The 23,283-nt window shown below is 40.3% G+C and overlaps 1 protein-coding gene across 2 annotated transcripts in view; it reads left to right on the forward strand.

Annotated features, from left to right (window-relative positions):
- CELF2 (CUGBP Elav-like family member 2) overlaps positions 1–23,283 on the forward strand; it is an 862,326-nt gene that overhangs the window by 302,593 nt on the left and 536,450 nt on the right. The window contains exon 1 of one of the 2 annotated variants that reach the window (XM_070391760.1): positions 21,321–22,108. The exons of the other annotated variant lie outside the window; for it this stretch is intronic. Within the exon in view, the coding sequence (XP_070247861.1) occupies positions 22,056–22,108 (53 nt within the window). The 5' untranslated portion in view covers positions 21,321–22,055. Of the gene's footprint in view, positions 1–21,320; positions 22,109–23,283 lie in introns of those variants that run through there. 2 annotated transcript variants of the gene reach the window in all.

The following is a 23,283-nucleotide window of genomic DNA, read 5'->3' on the forward strand; positions in this document are numbered from 1 at the left end:
TTTTGCAAGCACCTCCAATAAAGAGGTAGGTCAATGGAAAAGCAACTGGGTTGTAGATGAACCTTTCTCCAGCTCCTCAAATCAATAACTTGTATATGTACTTGACTTTGGTAGTTACTGTTCTTGTCTCTTCATGAAGCGTTTTTATGCCCCCTCCTCCAGTTTTTATCTTCCCTAACCCAATTTGCAGTAGCCTAGGAAACTTTGGTATCATTTTCTCTGGATACAATGAGACATACTGACCAAACAGAGTCAGGGTTTTTATGTGTGTTTTTTTTGGGGGGGGGGGGGGGGGAATTAGATTCAGAAATAGATTTGGAAGTCATTCTTTACAGTGGTGTTGTTAATCTAGCTAATCTAGTATAAATCTCAGGCCACTTTCCCAGATGTTAGTAGGAGTCTGTCTATGGAAGGAAGCCAAGCAGAGGTAAGTAAAATTACATGAGTCGCTAATCCTGGCCCTGGTTGTGGTTCTTGAAGTTCTTCTTTAATCATGTGTGCTGTCCCAATATTCTCCCCAGTTATGGGAGCCAAAAATATCAAGTTTAGTCACTTGCAACCGAAAAAGCCCTGATTAATACATATAGGTAAGGCAGACCCTTCCGAAGTACACCATTGCCATTCACTTCTCTGGGTTCCTTTAGCTGTGTGGACAGAAAGACTTTTACAATTACAAATCCTACTACAGCAGAAAGAGTAGACCCTCATTAATGTGACTAACCAACAAAAATGGAAATTAGGAAAAAGTTCTAGATTGTAAAACGGATTTTATGAGAAGTAATATTACATTCTAGAACAAAAACAGCCCTGGCCAGGTAGCTCTGTTGGTTAGAGAATTGCTATGATACACTAAGGTTGCAGGTTCAATCCCAATCAGGGCACATACAAGAATCAACCAATTAATACATAAATAAGAGGAACAACAATTTGATGTTTTTTTTTTCTCTCCCCCCCACTTTGTTTCATATATATATGTGTGTGTGTGTGTGTGTGTGTGTGTGCTCGCGCGCGCACTTTACAGGTGATAGCTCAATTGATGTTTCTTTCTTTTCAGATTTAACCCACTGGATTTACTAATTAGTCAATGTGTGTATACATTTTTGGAGGATGCCCTGTATATATAGAGTAAAAACAACTGGAACTAGCATAAGAGTTTCCTGAGGACCTGTTTTTAGTGGATAAATAGGAAGATAGTGTGGCATAGCAGTGACTTTGGAAATTTGCTTTCTGATCTTGATTTTGCTATAATCCAGTTAAATAATATTGGGTAAATCTTTTGAGTTCTCTATTCTTATTTCAACTATAAAATGTAAATTATGTGAGTCTAGATTTTTTTTATCAGTTTTAACTTATTAAATATAAAATACATAAATAGAAACATTAAATAATTTTGTGTTTAAAGTTGCTTAAGACTAGTTTGGTTTTCATTCAAACACTACCTCTTTTTTCTTTTTTTGTTTTTTACTTATTCTTTGTTAATCCTCACCCTTGGCCATTTTTCCATTGATTTTTTAGAGAAAGAAACATCAATGTGAGAGAAACCCACCTATTGGTTGCCTCCCAAAAGCATCCCAACTGAGCCGGGGATCAAGGAATCAAACTCGGGACCCTTAAATCCACAGGTCAAAGCTCTATCCACTGAGCAACACTATGTAGGACGCTTTTATCTTTTTATATTCTATTAATTTGCTAAGCAAATGTTTGTGATACTCATGCAGTATATGTCAGCCTAGTCCCAAACTGAACATTCACAAATTAGAGTCTGAATCAACAAACTTGGGATGTACCCAAGTGAACAGGTGGAATTAGTGCTATCACAGAGGGAACTGTGAGAAATCTCTATCAATGGCCAAAAGCTATAAACTCACCAGTGCTTCTTATTTCTCCTTACGGCAGAGCTATAGAGGAGATGCTCTGTATTTCCCTTTAAATTGTCCCCATGGGATAATTAAGCACAGATCCTTTATTTCCTAGGAAGTCTCCCACATGGGTAAAAGATGTGAAAGATCAAGGCAACATATGTGAAAATGTGTCAAGTAAAAAGAAAACTCACTTATTTGAACATCTTAAATAATCAAGATAAAAAAATAGAGAATACCCAGGGAGTCATGAAAAGTTAGCTCTAGGCCAGAGAAATGTTGCTTTTAATTTCTATACAGTAGAGAAAAATTTAGCACATGAATACCATTTCATTAAAAGGTATACCTTTAAGGATTTATATTATCAAACTAGGGGCCCAGTGCACAAATTCGTGCACCTTGAAAGGAACTGTGGGCCGCAAGGCTGCGGTGGGCACAGGAGTGGGTCTTGGCCCATCCTCCATGCTCCCTCCCAGCCCCTCCAACCGTGGCCCCCCAGTCCCCTGTCTGCCAGCAGCCCCGCTCCCACCACCATTGCCCCCACGTGCTGACAGCACCGGCCCTGCTTCCACCCACTGATGGTGCAGAGTGATTGGGGCCAGGGCCAGCAGTGGGTGCAAGTGGCAGCTGCTGCCCCAATCACCCCTCAGGAGCAGGGAGGTGGAGAAGCCCTCAGGGGTGATCGGGGCCTACAGCCACCGCTTGCACCTGCTGAAGGTGCCAAGTGATCAGGACCAGCCCCGGGTGCCAGCAGCGAGTGTGAGCAGCAGCTCTGGTGCCGGCTGAGGGTGTGAGCAGGGCCAGCGCTGGCAGCAGATGCAAGCGCTGCAGGGGCGGGGCGGGAGGGGGAGGCGGGGGGGCATGGCACGTGGGAGCAAAGAATTTTCAGTAACCACCAGAGGCTCGCCCCAATGACAGTGACTGGTGCCCTACCTTAGTCTGGCGCCCCCACTCACCTGCTTCACCATCACACCATGGATGACACCCACCATGTTCCGTGCGCACCCCCTGGTGGTCAGAACACATCATAGCGACCAGTTGTTTGGATGTTCAGTTGTTTGGTTGTTCAGTTGTTCAGTTGTTCCGCCATTTGGTCTATTTGCATATTAGGGTTTTATATGTATATATTTGAATGAGGAAGATAACATTAGGTAGTTTAAATTGTTTAACATATGCTGATTTAGCATTTATAAATAGTATCTATCACTTGCTGTAAAAATATGTAGAACATCTCATTAAACACAAATATGGTGTAGATTTCAAAAGACTATGAAACAAAGAAGGGAAAAATAACCCCACCTTTATTTTGCCCACTTTTCAAGATTATTCTCAATCACATGGCTCATTGTGTCCCATGTGCCCACACATGTCTCTCTAAGGAGCCCATCACTGCAGGCATTATTACAAGCATAAACAAAGGTATGAAAATTGAAAGTAAGAAATTCTGCTACAGCTTTTCATACTGAAACACATAAACTGAAAGGCTTTTGCTTCATTTTGTAGTTCAGGCTCCACCATTATTTTTGCTGGTTTGGTTTAGTTATGACATTGAAAATTCCTATAGGCATTTTTACCCATATGGGCTTATTCCTTTGATTTAAAGCTTAGCATGTTGCATCAGTAAAAATAAGCCATTAGAACAACTTAAGGCTCACTATTTGAGCAGAATGCTGGGTTTTAACTTGGTCAACCTGATACATTTGTTCCTTGACTTCAGTGGTTTTGCAAACCTGGCTGCATATTAGAATTGAGTAAGGCACAGACATCAATGTTTCTTAAAACCCAGACCCCCATCCTGCCATTCTGTGATTCTTCATCCTTGGCTTTGACCTTTCCCCTATCAATAAGTGCTCTCCTCTCTTCACTTCCTCCCCTACCTGACCCGGACCCCACTGCCCATCTTTTCCGTCACTTTCCTCCCAAGAATTACCACAAACCTACATTTCCAGTTCAGTCCCACACTCACCATTTTCTATGCCCATGGACAGAATGAGCTGAGATCCGTGCTACCAGTGAGTCACATTCCCATAAACCGGGCCTTCAATACTGCCTGGAAACGTTTTAAAAGTTATCTTTATGTGTTGCTTCCACTTTTCAATCAACCAAGAAATGTTCATTGGACATATACTTGACATTGTTTTCGATGCTGAAAATATAATTTTGATCACCACAGGGGAGCTTATATTTCATGAAGGAACATGTAACAAATATAGACAAATAAACAAATTGCTGATACAGAGGGCTGATGCACACTATGAAGAAACTAAAATTGTATCATGTGGTAAGAGGGTGACAGTGGATTGTATTTGGTGGTGTGTCTCCACATTGCTCAGAGAAGACTTTCCGGTGAGGGGACTTTTGAGTTAAGACATGAAATATGAGGAGACAGGCCTAAAAGTATCTGGAGAAGAGCACTTCAGGCCAAAGACCAGCAAATGCAAAGACCCTAGAATAGCTATGAGCTTGGTATGTTTGAAGGGCAGAAAGGAGGCTCCTGTGGTAACAGGGTGGTCAAGTGATAAAGTAGGGAAATGGCGTCACAGAGATAGACAAGGGACAGATCATGGGGAAAATGTCTGATTTTATTCAAGTGCATTGGGAGGTTCAGGGGGCTTTTAAGCAGGGGCCCCACATGATCAGATGATGGCTTCTTTATGTCCCATTCACTCCTTGGCCTCTGGCTCTCGTTCCATCATTCTTCTCACAATAATTTGGCAAAGGCCACTGTATCCTCCTTGAGGCTAAGTCTACTGCATTCTCTTCACTTCTACTCCATGGCATTGGTCCCTGTCACCCAGTGCCTTTGTCCTGAAACCTTTCTACTGTGACTTCCACAACACCACCCTCTCCAGAATTTAATTCATCCATTCTATCCACTGTCCGACTTCTCTGTCTCCTTTGTGGAGTTCTCTTTTCTAGTCACCCTTAATGGTTAGTATTCCTCAGTATTGTGTCCTGGGCTCTGATTTCTACTTACTTCATTTTTTTTTCTATTCCACAGGTTTTAAATACATCTCTGAGTAATAGCTTCAGCCCAGATCTCTCTCCCAGGATCTGGGCCAGTGTGTACAATTGGTCTCTCTGCATCCTCACATGGATGTCTCCAGCATTACATTTTCATATTCTAAACTAAATTCATAAGTGTCTCTTCATTGCAGAGCCTCCTTCTACACTTCCTTAAAGAATGCCACTTCATTTAACAAGTTTCTCAGGCTGGAATTAAATATGTCATATCTGACTCCTCTCTCTCCCTCACCCTTAACATCTGATGAGTCCCTTAGTTCAGTCTGATACTACCTTCATAGCAACTTTCTATTCAACCTAATTTCCTCCTCCCACACTGTCTCAATTCTGATCCTCTCTTATCTCTAGTCTTGTCAACCCCACACTCCCTGAATGGTCTTCTTGCCTCAAGTCTCATGCACCGGGCCTCTCGTATGTATATACATTCTTTGGTTAATCTCTTCCCGCCCCCCTCCACCTCCTGCCCCAAGAAATGTCAGTCTGTTCCATGCCTCCATGCCTCTGGACCTATTTTGTTTGTCAGTTTATTGTGTTCATTAGACTGCCCTGGCCATTTTTAATCAGAGGGCAGACACCCAATGCTTCTCAGTGTTACCAGGTCAGCAATACAGCTCAGTTACTCTAGAGATCTGTCCCTTCAGACCTAAGAAAGTCGTTTGATAATGGAGGAAAACACTTGGAAAGCCAAGGAGCCCAAACATCTGTGGCTGTATTTGCAAGGGTTTCTGTGCATGACAACATTATCTAGCATCCTACACATCAATACAACTCATTAGTTTAACTTGTCAATGGGTTTATTACAGACTCTGAATAATTGTTCCACTTGGGGCTCAGCAGGTTTCAAAAAGCAATACACCTTGTTGAGGAAACATTCTACTCCTCTTGAGTCATCAAAGAAACACTAAGAAATCAAGTAATTCCATCAATGAAAGCATTTTGAGAAAAAGAACCCACATACCAAACAGCTAGTCTCCAGTGTCCTCTTCCTTGCCAGTAAACAGTACCGACCGAAGCACATAAAATGGTAGCAGTTTTTTGTTATTTTTTCCTCAGCATCTCATCTTGAATGCTCCACTTTGTGAGGGAGAACATACTCACCTTCCTTTGCCTTCTTGGAGCCAAACAACCATTCAGATTTTTCATGGCCTCAGCTCAGTAAATCTGAGGTTTCATAGCCATGCTACCCTCAAGGGCAGTGATGAGTCAGGCTGAGCCCTTAATTTATCTTGGGAGAACAATAGATATAGGTGGAGTTGGATGCCTGAACTTCAACCAAGGATACCCCCCTCTTATTAGTTTTGTGGCCTCGAGTGTTTAAATAAACTCTCTGATTTACAATTTATTTAGTAAATCTAAAGGGCTGGGAAGACTGGGAAGTAGAATGTCTATGAATGTTATAAGCTTTAAAATCATATACACATTTAAGGTATAGTATAGTCTTATCTATTTTTTTTCCAGAAAAATAAGGAATTTCCTCTCTCTAGGGCTTTTTGCAATTTCTCGCTTATGATAACTTCTTTCAGTTGGCATAACATATTTGTTATTGGTTGAATTGTGTCCCCCCCCAAAATATTAAATCCCTACGCCCTAGAACCTGTGGACATAGGATCTTTGTAGGTTATTCCATTAAGGCAAGATCATTAGGAAGAGCCTTAATCTAATATGCCTGTGTCCTAATAAAAGGGGGAAATTTGAATGTAGAGATGGAGAAACATGAAGAAAGGAGACGGCCATCTACAAGCTAGAAATGCGGGAGGCAACCAGAAGCTGGGAGGGAAGCCTGAAACAGATTCTCCCTCTCAGCCCTAGAAGGAACCAACCTTGCTGATACTTTGATCTTGAACTTACAGTCCCCAGATGTGAGATAATAAATTGATGTTGTTTAAGCCACTCAGTTTGTGGTATTTTGTTATGGCAGCTTCAGGAAATGAATTCCTACCAATTTCCAGAAGACTGACAGGCCCTGCAGCAGAAGTTCTAGGTGACAATCTTTTCGGTCTTCCACAGATCTATTCCAAAGCAAAACAAGAACTGAAGGTCATGATCTCACACTGGCTGCCTTGGGGCCATGTCTCTGGGGTTTAGATGGCTTAAGATATTTAGCTGCACACACCTAGACCCATTTCATCTGCCTTCCAGTACCCTCACTGCCTCCGCCAGATGTCATATTGGCAGGCTTGGGTCTGTGAATACACACAACCAAACCTCAGTGTTTAATTACATAATTTTAAGTTTGTCAAGTAGAATTCCACTGCATTTGAATACTGAAACCATTACAAAGCAACACTGTAAAATATAAAATTTAGATTCATGAAAATTTCCTGTGCCCTTGACTCAAGTGTGAATTATAGCCTGTCCTCATCTTGACTCCTTGTGGTGGGCAATGAAGTCCATGTGGCACAGTGTTATCAACCCAACCACACATTAGCGTTACCTGGAAGTTTTAAAAAATACTAATGCTTGGATGGTACCACCCTCTAAGATTCTATTCCAGTTTCATCTGGAGGGTGTCCTGACGTTGGTATGATAAAGTTCTGAGCCAAGGTTGAGAACCCTTGATGAAGGGTGGGTTCTGTGGTCAGTCGCAGGTGAGTTTGAACCACTGCTGCGCTGTTTAATGCTATTTTGGGCTTGCTCCCATTCCCTAATATGTGAAACAAGGGCAATAATAATACATACCTCATAGTGCTTATGTGAGCATAAAAAGAGGTAATGCATATAAAATTATTGGCCCATATTAAGTGTTATCAAGAATAAACATTCCCTCTTTAAACTGTCTACAAGTGGATTTGTGGTCATGCTGGGAATTTAGAGAAGCAGTAAAAATGATCCTAGGCAACCACATCACAAAGGCACACAGTTGGCCAATCATAAAACTTAGATCTGGATGCTGTCTTTTATTATTATTATTGATTTCAGAGAGGAAGGGAAAGGGAGAGAGAAATAGAAACATCAATGATAAGAAAGAATCATTGATTGGCTGCCTCCTACACGCCCCACATTGGGGATAAAGCCTGCAACCCTGGCATGTGCCCTGACCGGAATTGAACCATGACCTCCTGGTTCATAGGTTGACTCTCAACCACTGAGCCATCCAGCCGGGCAAGGATGGAAAGTCTTCAATCATACCTTATGACTCACCTGAAAAATAAATTCCTACAATGGGTTAATTCTTTTAAAAGGAAATTAGAGAGTAGAAACCCTGGAACCATTGCTATATTTTTCCATTGGCTATAACAAGTTTTCTATACTCTGTGATTCAACTCAAAGAATGGAAATCAAGTTAACAGAACACATTTGTTTTCTAACCTTATTTGGAGGAGGTCACAGGGAAGTAAGAAGAGGATTGGGGAGATACATGTCTATACTGGTCAGATGGTCTGCCATCTCACCTAAAAGGTGATTGGGAGTAGGAAGCAATCGATAATTAAGAGAAGTTTCAATGATAAACATAGTGAATTTAACCTCTCTGCATCCTCTGCCGCTTCAGGAAATATTTACCTCTATTCCTTTCCATCTTTATTTTCCTATAAGGATTATATTATTAAAATGCATTAAAGGAAAGGCTATAGAGTAATCTATCCCCACTTTCATAGCAAACTCATCATCTCAGAAAACTATTTTCAAGTTTTAAAGTGAGAAATTTTTATATACATACTTTGTAGAAAGAAAATATGAGCAAAATGGGGCAAGAAGTACATTATGTGGTTTGTGTTATAACTTTAATATGTGTTAAGTATTCAGTTATAAAAAGTTCCTCCTTGCATTTGTAATTATAAACTGACATACTCATTTAAACATTGTCAACAAGATATCAGAATTCTCACTTTTGAATGCTTCAGTGGGAAGAAAGCCCTCAAGGTTTGATATCACACATTAAAAAAAAAAGTTTTCTCATTTTAAAGGTTATATCAAGCCTTTCTTTGCAAATGAATTACACTATGTCCTGGTCCAATGATGTCATCCTAATAGATAGGATACACTTGTTTTGATGCTGTACTAATTTGAACATTTTTTTCTTTTTACTCAATACTTTTAAAAACATAATATGCTTCCAGTAAAACAGAGGAATTAGAAAAAAATAGCTAAAAATGAAAGCCAGATTTTTCTCTCTGTTTTTCCAGTTTTTCTAACATACCAGCTTTATAAACAAGAGAAATGGTCCAACCATCTTGTTTCTAAGAAGCCTCACCCTTTAAACATAAGACACCCGGAGGGGGGAGGTGCATAAAGATTATTGTATGTGTGCAGTAGTGATTCTGTAATTAATTTGTTGTGAGCTTTGTCAAAAGCATTCTTTGTCCTTACAGACAGGGAGGGCTTTGTAGTTTTTGCCAGTTATGTTATCATAACCCTCAATCGGCTGAGCCTATTACATTCTTTTTTTTCTAGATTTAGTGCTATACTTGTGACTGCATTCCTTTCTCCTTTTTTAAATCCCCTTTTGTAGGGGACTATCCAGAGAAGCCTGTGTCTGAGAGATGGCATGACAGTGCTAATTAAACCTTAAAGCTTTCTATTCTCTCAAAGCCACGCCTGTCCAAACACTTAGGGGATGTTCTAATATTTTAAATAAAAGACACTTTGGCCAGTGAACTGCTAAAATTGTACCAGCAATGGAGTCTAGTACTAGAATAAAAAAAATTCTTAATATCACCTAGCTATAATTGGAAGGGTAGATAGGATTTAAAGGACAAAAGAAAAATGCAGATGAAATTAGGGCAAGATGATTAGGTTATGTCTCAAGGGAGTAAAAAAATAAGATAAATGTTTAAACCCCTGTTTTCCAAAGAAGCTTCTGACAGCTTAGAAATAATGATTTCATAAATAATAACATGATCTATAACTATGTAGAAGTGTGGACATATTTAGAAATATAAGATCAGAGACAAACTGCAGAAGAGGACCCTTCATATTTTAAAAAACAACTTTATATCTCCTAAGAGGATTAATAAATAGATAAAATAATATGACAATAGGTCGCACTTTTCTGTTTATAAAAAGAAATAGATGGAGAGAACTTAGAAAACAGAAAAAGTATAAAGAAAATGAAATTAAAATGATTGAAATTATGTAATATTGTATTATTTTTGTATTTCATTGCCAGTCATTTTTGTATTCATACACATAAGTGTGAATGGTGGAAGTCACAAATTTGAAGCCCTTTGATGTGCTTTGTTTTGCCTTCACAGTATGTACAGGGTGTCCCAAAAATTGTATACACACTCTAACAGCTGACAGCTCAATTTTGAAAATGAAATGTATTTTAATAAACACTGCCTTTATAATTATTCAAAGTGTGTTTATACATTTGGGGGGACACCCTCTATATACACCTTTTAGATAGGTTGGTGATGACAGATGATAGACAGACAGATGATAGATAGATAGTCAGATATAAAATGTTGAGTCAACAATTAAAAATTAGAATTTACGCCCTAGCCTGTTTGGCTCAGTGGATAGAGCATCGACCCTCAAACTGGAGGGTCCTGGGTTTGATTCCAGTCAAGGGCAGGTACCTAGGTTGCAGGCTCAATCTCAGGCCCTGGTCAGGGTGCATACGGGAGGCAACCAATCCATGTGTCTCTCACACATCCATGTTTCTCTCTCTGTGTCTCTCCCCCTCCCTTCAACTCTCTAAAAAAATAAAATAAAATAAATGGGAAAACATCCTCAGGTGAGGATTACCAAAACAAAAAATTAGAATTCACATAAAAAAATAAGATTTATGTCATCTCTGAATCAAGTGCAGATTTGGCCACACTGCCGTGACAAGAACAGATGAGAACTAGATAGGGTACCTGTCCTCAGGGGCCTCCTTCTCCAGGAAGCCCCACTCCTACCTCTGCATCCTATTCCTAATCTGATGCTGAATTCTCATTGCCAGTGATTATTCTTTCTTGCAGCAAAGAGAAAAGTTGGGTGAGGGGGCGGGGGGTGGGGGGACAAAGATAATTGTAAAAGGGAAAGCTAGGCAAAGAAGGCTGAATGTTTCTTGAAAAACTGAAGAAAGGAAGATTATTAAATTTTAAAAGGCATCTTCCCTGCCAGCATTACTCACTATGATACCAATGTGGATTCTTGGCAGTTGAGTTTACAACCCTGGTAGCAATGCCAAATATTGATAATGCATCATATACAACATGACCTGCTTTTTTCACTTATTTTATTGTGAACATCTTTCAAACTTATTCCACCAAAACATGGTTTTCAAGGCTTCATAATATCCCAATTGTATACAGACATATTTTTTAATGCACCTTTAATTGTTGGATTTTTAAGTTGCCTCTAATAGCTCATTAATGGTATTAGTACTGCAATAAATTGTCTTCTATATAAATCTTAAAAACAAAAATTTTAAAAGTATAATTTCATTATCAAATGGAAGAAATATTTAAACTTTTTAAATACATACCATCAAATTGCTTTCTGGACAGCAATTAAACAAACATTCATATATGAATGGACACATTTAATCATATCTCATTCTGCCATTAAATATAATCTCTAAAAGTGTTTTATTAATTCAAAAGGTAAAACACTGTATATATCTCATTTTAAACTTTTATTTCTAGGATTCTTATAGAGACATTACATACATGTTTTTATTTGAATTTCTCCTGTATATTTTTGTTGTTGGCATTTGCCCACAATTTTCTAGTATTACATCCACAGAGTTTGGCTCTATTATACATGCATATGTTTCTTAATTTGTTTTTCATATTTCAATGTTATGTATGTTTTGACAAATGGAATTTTATGTAGTAAAATGTAAAGCTTTTCTTCATGTTTTTAATATTTGCTCTTATTTAAAAATTGTCTTTAAAATTTATTTTACTTAAAAAGCAGAGAAATTTATTAAGACAAAGGCTTGCCTCCTGTAGATTATCCTCTAATTTTCTGTAACAGTTTTTACATTTAGTTCTTCAATTTATCTACTATTTTTGTTTGTTTGTTTCTAATATGAATTGAGAGCCTAATATTTTTACCTCCATATAGTCTCCACAGTTTTTCAAATGATATTAGTTGAGTCATTATTCTAGTTCTTCTATTATATGTCCTTTCATTATTTTTCTATTCATGGAAAAGTATAAATACTGTGTTTAATTTTGCACCAATAGAGTCCTATGATAATTATTGTCTGGGTATGTCTTCTTTCCTTTTTTCCTCTTGGAAATATCTCCTTCACAATTGTACTTACATGCATATAGTTTTGTCTGTTTGTTTGTTTTTATTTTTACTAGAGGCCTGGTGCACAGGATTTGTGCACAGGGGGGCGGGGGGGGGGGGCCCTCAGCCCGGCCCACACCCTCTCGCAGTCTGGGAGCCCTCAGGGGATGTCCACCTGATCCAACTGATGGCTTAGGTCCGCTCCCAAGCAGTCAGTTGTACAGCCTTAGCGCTGCCATGGAGGTGGGAGAGGCTCCTGCCACCGTTGTGCTTGCCAGCCATGCTGGCTTCTGGCTGAGTGGCGTTCCCCCTGTGGGAGCGCACTGACCACCAGGAGGCAGCTCCTGTGTTGATTGCATGCCTCCTGGTGGTCAGTGCGCATCATTGCAAACGGTTGTTGTGCCATTAGGTCGATTTCCATATTACCCTTTTATTATATAGGACTAGAGGCCCATGCACAAATTTGTGCACCAATGACCTATGGGATTGGGCCGAAACCGGCTCTCCGACATCCCCCAAGGGGTCCTGGATTATGAGAGGGTGCAGGCCAGGCCGAGGGACCCCACTGATGTATGATTGAGGCCGGGGAGGGACGCGGGAGGCTAGCCAGCCGGGGAGGGACCATGGGAGGGCTCCAGGGCGTGTCCAGCCCATCTCGCTCAGTTCCGATCAGCTGGACCCCAGAAGCAAGCTAACCTACCAGTCGGAGCATCTGCCCCCTGGTAGTCAGTGCACATCATAGCGACTGGTTGACCTGTCGACTATCTGTCCCCTGGTGGTCAGTGCATGTCATAGAGTGGTTGAGTGGCCTTAGCATATCATTAGCATATTACACTTTGATTGGTTGAATGGATGACCAGACACTTAGTATATTAGGTTTTTATTATATAGGATTTTTAAGAGTACTACAGACGTAAGTTTTATTTTATATGGTGAATAATAATTTCCCTCTGAGCACCTGAAGAGCTGTATGACTTTTGTTGCCAACACACTCAAAGACTTTGATCCTTTGTAAGCTTTGGTAGAGTATGTATAAATCATACAGAGATGAGAATTAGAGGGGATATTGTTTTCTCCTTTAAATGAACAATTAGGGATGGATGTTTACAAAGGAAAGTATGAAGGAAAGTGAGTAGTCATCATCCTATATACTAAAAAGCTAATATGCAAATAGACCAAATGGCAGAACAATCGAACAACCAGTCACTATGATGTGCGTTGACCACGAGGAGGCGCGTGCAGAACATGGCGGGCATTGGCAGCAGGCGGCAATGTACAGAACATGGTGGGCACTGGTTGCTGCCATCGGGACGAGCCTCTGGTGGTTACTAAAAATTCTTTGCTCCTGCACGCTGTGGTCCTGCCCGGTGCTTGCACCCACTGCTGGTGACAGCCCCATTCACACCCACAGCCAGCACCAGAGCCACCACTCACACCTGCTGCCAGCTTCTGGCACTGGTCCCAATCACTTGGCACCATCAGCAGGTGTGAGCAGCTGCTGGCCCTGATCACCCCTGAGGGCTTCTTCACCTCCCCTTGCTCCTGAGGGGTGATCAGAACAGCAGCAGCCACTCACACCCACTGCTGGTGCTGGTCCTAATCACTCTGCACTGTTAGCGGGTGTGAGCGGGGCTGGCGCCATCAGTGCATGGAAGCGGTGGCCGTGGGAGCAGGGCTGCCAGCAGACAGGGGACTGGGAGCCACAGTGGGAGGGGCTGGGCAGGGGCGCGGAGGATGGGCCGAGAGCCGCTCCTGTGCCCAATGCAGTCTCGCGGCCTGCAGTTTCTTTCAAGGTGCACGAATTCATGCACTGGACCCTACTATTACTATAGTTACCTAACTCGGAAAAGACAGTTTTAAAGGGAGGTGAATGGATAATCAATACATCTTCAGTGATCTAAAAAGAATAAACCCAGGGTTTTACCTTCTGCCTTGATATGTTCATGGTCAAGTTTTATTTAAATTGTGATGCTCATTAATTGAATTCTCCAGTGGAATTGCATCTATGATATTAAAAATGCTTTCCCCTTCTTTCTGATTGCCCATGAGAGGATGCCCCTTGTGTGTGCATGAGAGTGTGACTCTAAAGCCAGACTGCTTAGTTTCAGATCATGCCACCTCCTCACTACGAAAATCATTTACCCTCTTTGTACTTTAGTTTCCTCATCTGTAAAATAAAAATAGAGTGTGCATCATAGGTTGCTATGAGGATTATGTAAGTTCATTTTTGTAAAGCCTTTAAACAGTTCCTGATACATAGTAATTGCCATGTGTTTGTTAAATCAATGAAATTCCCCTCTATTTTCATGTCTAGGCCCTTCTATTTACAAAACTGTGTCTCAATTGTTTAGTGATAGTGATCTAAAAAGATGCTTATGTACACTAGAGAAAATTAATGGAAGCCCTCCAAAATATTTTGTAATCTAAATGGTTTTTCGGGAAAAATACATTTGGACTTTTACCTAGTGAGATATTTTAAATTGTGGCAAGCTAATGAAAAGAGGAATCAGTAAATAAAATAGACATGAGAGGAACCAGTTGGAGCTATGTCACACTTACTAATTACCACTTTACCAGTCAACAAAGAAATATTTTCAATGAACTCAAGTTCCAATTTAATAAATGACTTAAAAATTTCTCGTTAAATGATGACTTTAGGATTGTTGAACATCAGGTGGCTTTTAAGTTCATTGATCTTAATTTTTCATTATTTACTAAAATAGTGTGTATTTTTTCTTTTTATCAACAATATAAATGGATATAGTTCCTATTCACCTTGGCTCATGTAAGCCTTAGTTCAATACAGATCCTAAAACTAGTCTCTTAATGTCTCAATGAATTGTTTTCTTATTATTGTTGGATACTTTTCATCAGTACTCCTTAGAGCAGTGATGGCGAACATTTTGAGCTCGGCGTGTCAGCGTTTTGAAAAACCCTAACTTAACTCTGGTGCCGTGTCACATATAGAAATTTTTTGATAATTGTAACCATAGTAAAACAAAGACTTATATTTTTGATATTTATTTTATATATTTAAATGCCATTTAACAAAGAAAAATCAAACAAAAAAATGAGTTCGTGTGTCACCTCTGACACGCGTGTCAGAGGTTCGCCATCACTGCCTTAGAGTGTGGAAAGCAGACCAATGCTGGTCTGTGGATTGTTTGTTTATAATAAATTATAACAAATTTGTAACAATTAGGAGTAAGAGTTTAGACACATAACAATTTTATGGAGTAATTTTATGTCTAATAGTCAAATAATTTAAAAAATGGGGCCCTGGCTGGTGTGGCATGTTGACTGGGCATCATCTCATCCACCAAAAGGTTGTCAGTTAGATTCCTGGTCAGGCCTGTAGGAGGCATAGATCAATGTTTCCTACTCTCTCTATCCCTCTCTCTCTAAAAATAAATCTTTAAAAATAATAAAAATAACTAAAAATTGGGGGTTACACATAAATTTGTAATTCAATATTATTGTATTTTGCAAAAGTATTGATAAGCAACATACTGGAAATTTTAAAAAAAGAAACCTGATCCTTACCTATTAGAGTAATTGGAAAATGCTTTGACATGTTAGTGGAGCATTTGATTGCCAAATAAACATTTTATACAGTCAATCCATAATCAATATTTTTGTTTGTTGTGGTTACCACTGAATTAAATGAATAAGTCATTAAGTATTTAAATCTGTGTCTTCAAGTGAATTTGTTGCACTCTTTAATTCCACTTAGGTCTGCTGGTTTTTCCTTCCAGGGTGACAATGGAAAGCTTATCTATTTCATTTAGTGATTCCGGATTTGTGGTTAGGCAGTCCTTCCCCATGAGCAGATGCTGACATTGCGGCATTGACTGGAGACTTGACAACACTGTTTGATTTTGCTCTAAAACTCAGATTTCCCTCTTAAAACCCTGTGAGGAGTCCTGTCTTTAGGCACACAAGCACCCAAGTAATCTGAAACTGCCATTTAAAGAAAACAAAACAAAAAACGATTATAAAATCAATGTTGCAGGTTTTATTCCCTGGCCTGGGATATGGGGACTGTCTGAACAATGCATCTTCCTTCTGGGCATTCCTTTGTCCCTCTGGGTGTAAGCCCTGAGTGCTAACAAAAACAGACTGGATATTAAAAGAAGGATATTACACAGCTTTTAAAAATCTCATCTTCCTTGGCAGTACAGGAGTTAAAGCTCTATTTTTTTTCCACTGTAGGTACCAAATTTGGCCTGTGATTCCTTTGAATGGCATGAAAAGCAGCAGGCTGGGTGTGAGTCTCCTCTCCTCTCCTCTCTTCCTTTCTCACTTTTAAAATATGCCTGGCAAAGACTCAGCACTCCCCTCCCCCAGCTCCAATCCATTTTGCCCTCCTGCTCAGCTGACTAAGACTCAATGAAAGACTCATTCCTTCCCAATTGTTAGGAGGGCCTTCGCCTGGTGGAAAATATTCCATACATATGTAGACGCTGAATAACAGCACATTTGGTCTTTCCCCACGCTTAGCAGGTTTTGTAGCTGTCTCTTTAGAGACCTTGCAGATTTTTTAAAATTTCCATAATAGCATTTTTTTTTTAGTCTCCCATAATAGCAATTCTCAACTCATTGACAAAGCACCTAAACACAGACCTTTGCTCGTAGCGTTTTCATCGTATCGGTTCTTGTGCGTCAAACAGGAAAGCACTTGAAATCCCATTAAAGTTATAAGTGAATGCATTTATTTTAAAAGGGGAGGAAAAACACCATCTTTGGAAGGGTGTCTCTATAGACAACCTTAAAGTGAAAATGTGTACAATGCACATTCTGTGTAACTGAAGACGAATGATTAACCGTCCAGGTGCAAATTTCTTATGGTAGGAGCTGTTGCTTGGTTCAAAAACAAGAAAACACAGCAGCTGAGTTATCTGCCAAGTCACTGTATAAAGTAAATATAGAGATGCTCCCAAATTTCATAAAACATGAGCTTCAGTGCTTCTGAACACATCAATCTTATCAACACTTAAAATGCAATCAGCTAGCCAGTCTAAAGACAAGAAGGCTGTGTGTCATTTCCTTATTTCCGATATTGGAAGACAGACATATTTTAATCATATCACTGCTTTGTTGAAAAAGCAACCTGAAGTAGAGCTTTTTATGTTTGGCTTATCACTGCTAATACAATTTTTATAAAGCTTTAAGAACCTTTAAATAAATGTATTTTGATGCCTCGTTAATGACATTGGAACACCTTTACAAAAATCCATAAAAGAAAAATGATAATCACAGTGATGTTGCCATTTTTATTTAAAAGTCAGTCTATCATCGGGTTGCCAGATTTGGCAAGTGAAAACATAAGACATGGGGTTAAAGTTGAAGTTCAGATAATATACAAATGATTGGGTTTTGTTTTTTGTTTTTTTTTTACTGTAAATGTGTCCCATTCAATATTTGGGGCATACTTACACTAAGAATGACCTCCTTGTTTTTCTGAAATCCCACTTTAACAGAGGGCGCTGCACTTTATCTGGCAACCCTTATCAGCCTTGCTACACCAGTGGTGTGCTATGAAAAGCATGCGAAGCTGGATCCTATTTTGAGGGTCAAGAACAAGTGCTGGAGTTTCTGAGCTCACTCCATCTGCCAACTTTAAAACTCTGGCACATCCGCAGACCAGGAACGCTCCTTTAACAGAAGTAGAATGCATTTCCAATTAGACATTTCCGTTTCTTAAAGGGAGAGAGAGACCCTACCCACTTGAGAAAAAGGTTACAAGCTGGCAAGTAAGAAAAAGAAAAATCTGGAACAAGCAGGAGGGGAAATTTTATCAGGAAGTAACTGAGTTGGGCACAAATAAGTTTGAGGCAAGAAAATGAAACACTTAGCTTAATCAGATTCCTAGGAATCAGTAATTGGAGATGAAGAGAGAGAAAATGAAAATAGGACATAAAGAAACATTTTCCATTTTTCCCTAGGAAGGGTGTGTGTTTTTTTGTTTTTTTGTTTTTGTTTTGTTTTTGTTTTTTGTGTTTTAATTCCTGATGATCAGAAAGTTAGACATTTTATTGGAGAGAAATTTCCCGAGACATCATCTCTCTCTTTCTGAAGCTCTAATATTTAATAGTTCGTCCAACATAAACCAATAGTTTTCCTTCTTCCTTCGGCTAATTCATACCTCCAGGTGCTTCCTGCTCCTCTGTATCCTATAAGATGAGTTCCCACAGATCCACACCTCTGACTCCAATGACATTGCCCACAATCATATGAAAGCCCACCTGGGTGCTGCATGACCAGGGTAGATTTTCTGCTTGCTAGCTCTGTCTTAGCATTTCCCAGGGTGTTCTGTGAGTGCCTGCGTCTGCTAGGAAATGCAGATGCCTTGGCTCCTGCTGGTGTCTCCTCACTGAGATTCTGCATTTCAATTTGCGTCCTGGTGACTCTAATCCCAATACATGTGGAATTCACAGGCTCATAGGGTTTGTGGCTCAGGGCATGGGGTGTTGTTTGTTTGGATGAAAGAGGTATAAACAGTGGGCTGCTTTTGGTTTGGATTTGGATTTTGGTTTTGGATTCTGTATTTGAGGAAAAGGATGGGTATCACAGATTTTATTTATATGAAAAGGAGAATTATAAGTCTTGCTGATGGTAATAGTAGGGCAATCATGAATGTTGCTTTAAATGGATTGATTCTTCTTCTTTTTTTTAACACATTGGGACCATTCAGAAAAGCCAAGTATTGAAGAGCCATTTTAAGCAACAACAAAATTAGATTTTTAAAGGGGTAAATTTGTCAAAATGTAAGAAAAAGAAGATAAAGGAAATGAAATCTTGTAATTCATATCACAACATAGAGGAAAATCTGTTTCTGAAGGTTAGTCCTAACCTTTGAGTTTTATGTATAGAAAGTTTATTACTGCTTTTCCTGAGTTACAGATAAATAGTTGGCCCCATTTTTGGATGGGGCAGTCTTTTGTTTGTTTGTTTGTTTGTTTGTTTGTTTTTAGTGATCACCCTCATAGTTGAAGGTGAGTGGTGAATCATTCTGATTGTCTTTTTCTTGGTAAGAAATGGATCCATTTGATCTGAAGCTGTTCAGAATCAGGGAATGCTTAGGGGAACAGGAGAAGGAAGCCTGCAAGCTATAAAGCCTGGAATTAATCTAAGCCTGTTAAGAAAACACTTGATCTTCAAAATTAAGAAAGAGACGAGCAAATTCAGCCCATTTAATACAACCTTTAAAAGATCATTTAACTCCCTCACATCAAATACTTTTAGGAAGTGGATTTCAAAGTGTGTCCTCCTTAGGAGTGAAAGCACAAGATTCATGCAATCTCTCTTACTCACCCTTTACCTGATCCCAACCCCAGTCCTACCCCCAAACAGATGCACTCACTCTGCTTCAATATTTCTGCAGCGGTAGCTCCAGTGAGGTCCCAGAGACACACCTTCCAGGACCCACATCCACCCTGCGCATGACTACCTCAGACCAGTTGCTTTCTTCTACATGTGCAAAGGTCCTGATGTGTGTTAACAAAATGGGGGTGCTCCTGGTGACTCACCTCATTAACAAATTAGTTATTAGGACGGAAACAGTTAACACACCCAAAGAGATTAGAACAGTGCCTAGTACCTGGTAATAAACTTTCACTATTATTTGTTTCTGTTCTTGGACTGGGTACAAGATTTTATTCAAGGGAAAGTTTCTACTGCCTTTAAAAAGTTTTTGGAAGGCCTACTGCTTCGAAACAGTATTTCATAATTTATGAGCATGCTTTTGTCCTTTTGTCCTTTGGCTGAAAGCTAAGTCCCTCCCCCTTTCATCCATTAACCCTGAACTCCAAGGGTTAAAGACATATCCCCTTCCTTTCCCAGATGTGGGCTCAGGGGTGTGGTGCTTAATGATATAAGGATGATGTCATTATAGTACCAGAAACTATTGCATTATAATCTGTTGTTTTTCTCTTGCTAACTTTTTAAAGGGAGAAACATTTTATTCATTATCTAAGCTTTCAGAACCCTTTGGAGGTACACTCTGCACAAATGCTGTTATTATCACCCACACTCGGTGAAGTACTTGGGGATTAGAAGCGTTATGTAAATGTTTACACATTATTACACTGTGGCCCAAGATCCACAGTGGGACAGCAAAGACAGCCGGGAAAGAAGCAAGAAGCCCCAGAAAGTCAATGGTTTTTGTAAAAGGTATGAAATTCTCTTTAATTTTAGCATAAAAATAGTTGCATTTCTGAAGAGTAATTTTATAGCCATTAAGGAAAGTACATATGGCTGTATAAGAAAAAACATCTAAAGGGAGGATTTGCTGCATACTTTAAGGATAGGGTTCTTAGAGAAAAGGCTACTAGGGACTGGATTTAAAATGCTGGGAGGGGCATTTGGAATTGAAGGGAAGAAGTTCCTGGCAATAAAAGCATGTTTCCCGAAGCTGTCACCACCTCTTTCCCTATGGAAGGAACAGATTCTCTTACTTGGTAGGTTCTGCCTGAAGGCAAACACTTGGAACCCTTACTCCCAGCTGACGATTTTAATTAGTAAGGTCATTACAGAACATTGAATCACACCATATTCTCTTCAAATCTCTCCTCTTCCTCCTAGGTAAAGTCTCCGGTTAGTGCAAGGGTGTCCTGAACACCCCTAACACTCGCTAGACTCTTTTTAACCAAGAGAAGCAAAGATCAGTGTCTTTACCTGGTCCACGTGTCTAGGTAAATCATAATTGTTGTGTTAGGCCAGTGAAGCTGACTTTCCAAGTATGGTAATGATCTTAAAAATTCCTTTTAAAGTAAGTATGAGAAAAAGAGGAATCTGTTATCAAGAGACACTAACAGACCAAGTACAGCGCCTGTGGCATGACATGTAATGAACATCTTGATGACCTGAGGAACCAAGGTCTGGCTGTGCCTGGACTAGTTGATTTCACAGTCTTCAAATTCCAGGATCCTGCGAGGACAGGAGGAAGCGCCTGGGCTATGGAGTCTTAGGTACGGCCCGGGAAAGCACAGGCGGTGCCCATGACAGTAAGAAATCCATACACTCAGGAAGGATCTACATCAGCACGGGCAGCACTGTGGGCACTGAAGACAAACAGTCCTGCTCTGGATATTTTAAAAATATCTGCTATGAACCGCTTCAGATGATTACCGAAAGGATGTTCAGTTTTAAATAAAGGGCAAAAGATACACAAGTTGAAGGGGAAAAGCCACGCCCCTTTTTCTCAATGTTTAGAAAGATTCTACACCCTCCCCCCTTCGTGTTATTTAAAAACACAAGAAAAAGAGAAGGAGGGGAGAAAAGCAGTGTAGCAAAATCTCTGCCAGAAAACACAGTAAATTCTAGCTTGTTAGCAGCCCAGTTCCAAATTATTTTTAAAAAACAAATCCTAACAGTCATGTAGTTACAGCTTCTGAGGGAAGCTCTAAGCCCAAGGCTGGTGTCCCAGAACACACACACACACACACACACACACACACACACACACACACACACACACACACACACACACACGGAAAGAAACCTAACCAGTCTTCTGACAGGAATCTGAAAGCAAAATCTCCGAGGCAGCAGCAATGCCCCAGAGGAGGAGAGGGCTGCAGCTTGCAGTAATCTGTAAATGATTGCGGGTAAAGTCTGGAGGCTTCAGGCTTGATCTGTGTTTGTTCCAAAAGAAAGCCAAGGAGGACGGTGTTAATAAAGAGAGATTTAACGGAGAGCTGTGCTTGGAATAAAGTGGGCTACAAAAAGGTCAAATTTGATCAGTTGGAGCAGATTACAAGAGCTTTAAACGGTGGTGTGGAGAAATGAGCCGGGGCTGGGAAGGAATATAGCACAAGATTGATTTGGGGGGTGGAGAAAAGCCAGGACAAGTGCTTATCAATCCTAGAAGTAAGAAGAGCTGTGCTGGGCGCCCCATGGCTCTGGCCTGAGCCAAGAAGCAGGCTGGCTGGTTTCTCCCCCTGCACCCACCCCTTCTCCCCTCCTCTCGGATTGGATTCGCCTTCAGCTGCCTCTTAGACAATGGTTTCCTTAATCTCTGACTTGGATCCACTCAAAGACTGGAAAGTTTTAAGGTAGGCCTGCTTTCTTTCTCTCCCATCGCTGTTGCAGTTCAGGGCCAAGTTCCTCCCCACCCCCACCCCAATTAAGGAGCGCTGGATGAGAATCGAAATGCCTGTGGTGGCTTTCAGTGACCACCAGATCTGCGTGGAGGAACACTCCTTTTCCTCAGGGCCACAACCCCAGCAGTTGTGCAAAGCGAGGCGTGAGAAGTCCTCAGTGTCACTCTGAGAGGGGAATGCGGCGCATTTTAATGAGCGTGTGCGCAGTCTTACTGAAATGATTTCTGACACCAGCTCAGTCCCAGGAACCTGTTCTCATATTTATTATTGTGTTTCATGGGGCCCTGACGAGATGAGAGGGGATGCAGCAAACTTTTGGGGACTTCAGATTAAAAAAAGCAAACTATTTCCAGAAAGCATTATTTATTCCTGCTCTTCTTTTTACAATCTGTGGAAATATGTTCCTCCTAGGTCCTCTCCTTCTCCCCAGGTCAAAATTGGAAAAGCTAGAAAAACTCAGCTGACCTTAACACTAAGTGAGTAGAACTTATAAAATGAGGTCTTTCTCTGAATGCTCCTAAAAATGTGAACTCTGACCTTGGCATATCTCAGTGGCCCAGGAAAATTAAAACCAAGGAGCTCAAAGTGGCAACAGTCATATATGTATTCCCTCCACCTGAGTCTCAGCCTACTCTTTTTGCAGAGTTCACAATGAATTCAAAGGTTTAGCATAACACCAAATGGTATTTCCCAGGAAAAAAGCACTCATGACAAGTTTTAATATATAAAAAAGTAAAATTAAGGGATTTTTATCAAAAGTGATTCTATAAAATATCAAATTGTTCTAAATATCTACCCCAAAACATGGTTCCATTGGAACGAAATATAGAATTAGAAGTATGTGTGTTTCTGGGATCTCTTTTTCCTGACATTTATCTTGAACTAGAGGCCCAGTGCACAAATTTGTGCACAGTTGGGGTCCCTGGGGGTAGCCTGCAGAGATTGGACACCAGCTTGAACACCCAGCCTCGCAGCCCCACCTGGAACCCTGCCTTGGCCTGGCCCCACCCTCTCACCTGTTCCACCATCCCACCTGCGGGGCGATTAATCCAGGCTGGGCGCCCCACCTGGCTCCCTTAGCACCTGGGAGCTGGGCAGCAGCTCTACCCCCTACCACCGTTGGTCAC

This window comes from Myotis yumanensis, unplaced genomic scaffold (genome assembly GCF_028538775.1).
Source record: "Myotis yumanensis isolate MYYU_CA2020_CCGP unplaced genomic scaffold, mMyoYum1.0.hap1 SCAF_1, whole genome shotgun sequence".
Taxonomy (NCBI): Eukaryota; Metazoa; Chordata; class Mammalia; order Chiroptera; family Vespertilionidae; genus Myotis; species Myotis yumanensis.